At 36.4% G+C, this 4568-nt stretch overlaps 1 protein-coding gene across 1 annotated transcript; it reads left to right on the forward strand.

Moving 5' to 3' along the window:
* The first annotated feature begins 3075 nt into the window (after positions 1 to 3075).
* On the forward strand, positions 3076 to 3882 carry LOC132749068 (uncharacterized). Its single transcript, XM_060738750.1, has one exon. It carries the CDS (start codon positions 3076 to 3078, stop codon positions 3880 to 3882), a length of 807 nt encoding a protein of 268 aa, XP_060594733.1.
* The last annotated feature ends 686 nt before the right edge of the window (positions 3883 to 4568 follow it).

Genomic DNA, 4568 nt, shown 5'->3' on the forward strand with positions numbered 1-4568 from the left:
TGGTGAACTTTCACACGCGATGCCAAAGTATGCAAAGCTAGCTTACGGAACGTCAGTTGCCACTCATAGCTGAAATAATGCACATAGGGGAACCTTAGGTATCCCTCAACCAGTAACGCTGGAAAATCGCTATAATTATGACCCCTACAGTGTCAGTTCGACTTAAAACTCAATCTAATGTGATGGTACTTATTTGAACAACAACATTTATGCCCCCATCTATTTTCTGTACATAGTGCATTAAACTGAAGGAAAGCAATTGTAATATTTTTCAGCGTGTAGCAGAAACTTAGCACTAATATGGATCTTAGAGGCAAACATGCCGTTTATAAACTAGTATGTTACAACATTCAACCAACATAGAGTAGTAGCAGTTTTATTATGTGGCGGAACAAGACAGACAAGTCTCAAACTGAGATGTATCCAAGAAAAGAATTCTTTAACAATGTGAAGTGCTCCAATTTAAGTCACCCCAAAATTGTGTTCATATTTAAAGTTTATCTATAACATACATGTATGTGTAGTTTTAGCTTGTTATATAAGAACTTCTAAAGATATTTTGTTTGTATTCTACAGGACTTCTTTACTATGTACTCGTCAACAGACGGGAATTTTCAAAGGAAACAATATATTCTTTGTCACAACAAAATTAAACTTTCTGAAAAAAAAAGCAGATGAAAATTCTGAAAACAAACATAGACTGTCTGAGAGAATTCATTAATAAATATTTCAAACACTTTCTTTAAGTTTCACAGTTTTGTTTTCAAGTTAATGAATATAAAAGCATTAATCTTACGTATTTGTTCTTTGACCTTTGTCCCTTGTCAGCGCAGACGCAATGACTAATTTCCGTAGTGATGATGTCCGCTTTCGCAAAAAGAGGACAACGTCCAGCAATAAGGTCTACAGCCTTACCGTTTCCGGTGCGTATACATTTGTAAATAAAAAAAACAATAAATTCATTTAGGGAGAAATTGCCTAATAATATTAAATTTTCTTTGAAAATATGAATATGAATAAGGATATATATATCGTAAGGATATATGGACAATATAGGTCTAATTCTATTCACGAACAATAAATGACCTTGTTAACATTTTACAATTTTATTTCACTCGTTAAACTTACCAGTCATAAATATACATGTAGGATTTACTTCCCTTTGTTTACAATCGGACTCGCCGAGGCGCATGCGTAAACTAAAAAGCAAGCGTCCATAGGACCGGTAAAAGCATGCGCCCCTCAGTTTTACTTTTAGCGTGAAAACAATCGGACGTTTCACTTATGCTCGCTTGTTACAGCGATATAGTTTCTTTTGTTGGACTTTTATTTATTTGTTTTTTGTTTATTATGGCTGAAGCAGCGGTTCGGGCCGCTAGTGATAAGGATGACAGTTTTATTGATACCGAAAAAAGTGACAAATCTTCGACTTCGGTGAAATCGGTTCATTCGAAATCGAACACTAAACCACGTGCTTCGTCTAGTGGTTCAAAATGCAGTGTCAAGGATTTGGATCAAAGAGTTTCGGATATGGAACGTAAGTTTGACTCTGGTTTTGAAAAACTTTTTCAGTCTTTAGAAGCTTTAAAATCTACGTCACAGTATACAGAGGGTTCAGCCCTGCTGAGAACTGTTGATAATATGGGACAGCACACAGTGGGTTCAGCCCAGCTGGGAGCTGTTGATGAGGGTAGTAGCACTTTGGCTCACAGACCTCGTAGATGTTTGAACATTAATGATGATGCTGTTAAAGATGATATTTTGTCCTTGCATCCTAGAGATCAAGAGAGACTTGACAGTTTTGGTCTTTGTGATGATGTTGCCTCAATTCATTCATATATTTCTGACAGTTCAGCACCTCGTAATGATGCTTTTCAGGGGTATTTAAATCCAGAAACTCCTATTATGTTACAAGAGTTATTTGGCTCAGATAGTTCACAACATGATGGTGCTTCTAGTGGTTTAATTTTAGATGATTTACAAGTGTCTACACTTAATAAATCATGGAGAGCACAAAATCCGGAGCGTATTTCGGCTTATAAAGAAGAATATAAATCTGGCTTTCCTGTTCACGAGAAAAGTGTAAAATTTCTAGGGGTTCCTGGATTGGATGAATTATTGGAACCTATGCTACAAAAACGACATGGTGCAAAAATGACAAAAGCATGGGGTAAAAGCAGACAATTGTGCACTCAACCATTAAAGTCAATTGAAACACTAAATTACCAAGGACAATTAGCGTCTAGGTTGAACATTATTGCTATTTCTTATATTCAAAAGAGTTTAGGTAGCTTATTGTCTACTCTTAAGGAAAAAGAACCAAATATGGACAAAGCAGTTCAAACTGTTAGAGATATTTTTGAAATGTCGTCAAAAGCCTTGGATCAAGCTGGAAGATCAGGGGCGTTTCATCATCTTTCCCGTAGGAAGGCCGCAGTATCAGATTCGGGTTTAAATACATTGAAAGACATTCAGTCAAAAGTTATGTATTTGCCTCTTACGGCAGATGGGTGTGTTTGGTTCTGGTCTGCAGTCTAAATTAAAAAATAGGAAAGAACAAAAAGACCAGTTAATAGACTTAGTTCCAGAATTTTTTGAAAGGCAGAAAAGGAAACCTGAGACTTCATATGAAAGGTCAAATTTTAAGAAGGCTAAAGTACAGCATAACACTGGAGGGCAAAGACAGTCTTTTCCATACAATGTATCTAACAGTAGGACTTTTCCATTAAGTGGAAATAAAGAAATAGACAGAAAGATTTCAAGTCTCAAAGTGTGAAACCTAGAAGCACTGGTGCTATACCTACTTTTCGTATCCCAAAGAAACAATGACCAGGTAAGAAAAAGTCTTTGTCTAGAACCCCAGATACCTGTTGGGGGTCGTCTCAGATTTTTTGTGTCAATGTGGGAAAAGATAACCACAGATCAATGGGTAATTTCAGTAATCAGAGAAGGTTACAAACTAGAATTCGAGAAAATTCCTGCATTTATGGGTGTTCGACATACTGTCGTTCCCCAAAAAGATATTCCTATAATTTCAAAAGAAATTTCTTCTTTAATAAAAAAGATGCTGTAGAAATGGTTCCATTAAATCAACAAAATCAAGGTTTCTACAGTACATTATTTCTTGTCCCCAAGAAAAATGGGGAGTTAAGACCTGTTATAAATCTGAGACCTCTGAACAGGTATCTGGTCAAGAAACATTTCAAAATGGACACACGATTGGGCATTTTCAATAGATCTCAGCGACGCATACATGCATATCCCAATTTTCCCAAAACATCGCAAGTATCTAAGGTTTGCATTTCAAGGGAAATGCTATCAGTGGAAAGTAATGTGTTTGTAGCACCAAGAGTGTTTACGAAAATTGTGTCAGTAGTTGCAGCTCACTTAAGAACACAAAACATACGTCTAGCAGTATACCTAGACGACTGGTTATGTTTAAATCAAATACATCAGCATTTACTCAAAGATCAGTATGTTTGCCTCAATCTCCTCATAAAACTAGGATTTTTGGTGAATCTAGAAAAGTCAAATTTGACACCTCAACAGATAATAACATACATTGGGGCAGTATTCAATCTGAAATTGGGTCTTATTCTTCCAACAGAAGAGAGGTTTTTGAAAATTCAGAATGCCATCTTGGACTTAGTCAATGGCAAGAACAAAGCTCAAAATTTCCTTCATTTATTAGGTCTCATGGCTTCTTGCTTGGAACTTATTCCAAATGCTCGACTTTTCATGAGACCTATTCAATTACATCTGCTCAGTTTTTGGAAACCTTCAAGTTATTCATTGGACATGATCATTCCATTTACTCAACATCTTCAATCACATCTAAGATGGTGGTTAAATCCAGCCAACATTTTTAAGGGTCGCTCATAACATCAGACTTTATCAGAAGTAATAATAACCACCGATGCCTCCAAGAAAATGTATGGAGGGCATCTAGGGAACCAATATTTTCAGGGAACATGGTCATTAGATCAAATCAATTGGCACATAAATTCTTTAGAAATGGAAGCTGTCTTTTGAACAGTAAGCCATTTTCTAAGTCAGATTCAGGGGAAATCAGTGTTGATCAAAACAGACAACACGACTGTTGTACAATACATAAACAAACAATGGGGAACAAAATCAAGCAAACTTTGCATTCAGACTTGGAAATTATGGACATTAGCTATTCAAAACAACATTTCATTGAGGGCAGTTCACATAGTCGGAACACAGAACATTTTAGCAGATCAATTGAGCAGACACAAAATAAGGGCAACAGAATGGTCCCTGAATCCATTTGTTGTTCAGAAAATTTTTCAATTATGGGGAACTCCTCTAATAGACCTATTTGCATCAGTAGACAATCATCAGACTCCAATTTTTTGCCCCTGGTTTCCGACCAATTGAGCGTTTGCGATAGATGCTCTGAGTATTTCATGGGAGAACATGTATGCGTATGCTTATCCGCCTCTATGCCTGATACCGAGAATACTGACATATATACAGCAGTTCCATTGTCAAATTATACTCATAGCTCCTCAGTGGCAAAGGAGACATTGGTATCCGGAAATTCT

Source organism: Ruditapes philippinarum, unplaced genomic scaffold (genome assembly GCF_026571515.1).
Source record: "Ruditapes philippinarum isolate M1 unplaced genomic scaffold, ASM2657151v2 ctg9727_1_1_1_1, whole genome shotgun sequence".
NCBI classification, from domain to species: domain Eukaryota; kingdom Metazoa; phylum Mollusca; class Bivalvia; order Venerida; family Veneridae; genus Ruditapes; species Ruditapes philippinarum.

Bases quoted from the DNA above. Each gene is read 5' to 3' on its own strand.
- LOC132749068 (XM_060738750.1), top strand. From the start codon at position 3,076: ATGGTTCCATTAAATCAACAAAATCAAGGTTTCTACAGTACATTATTT.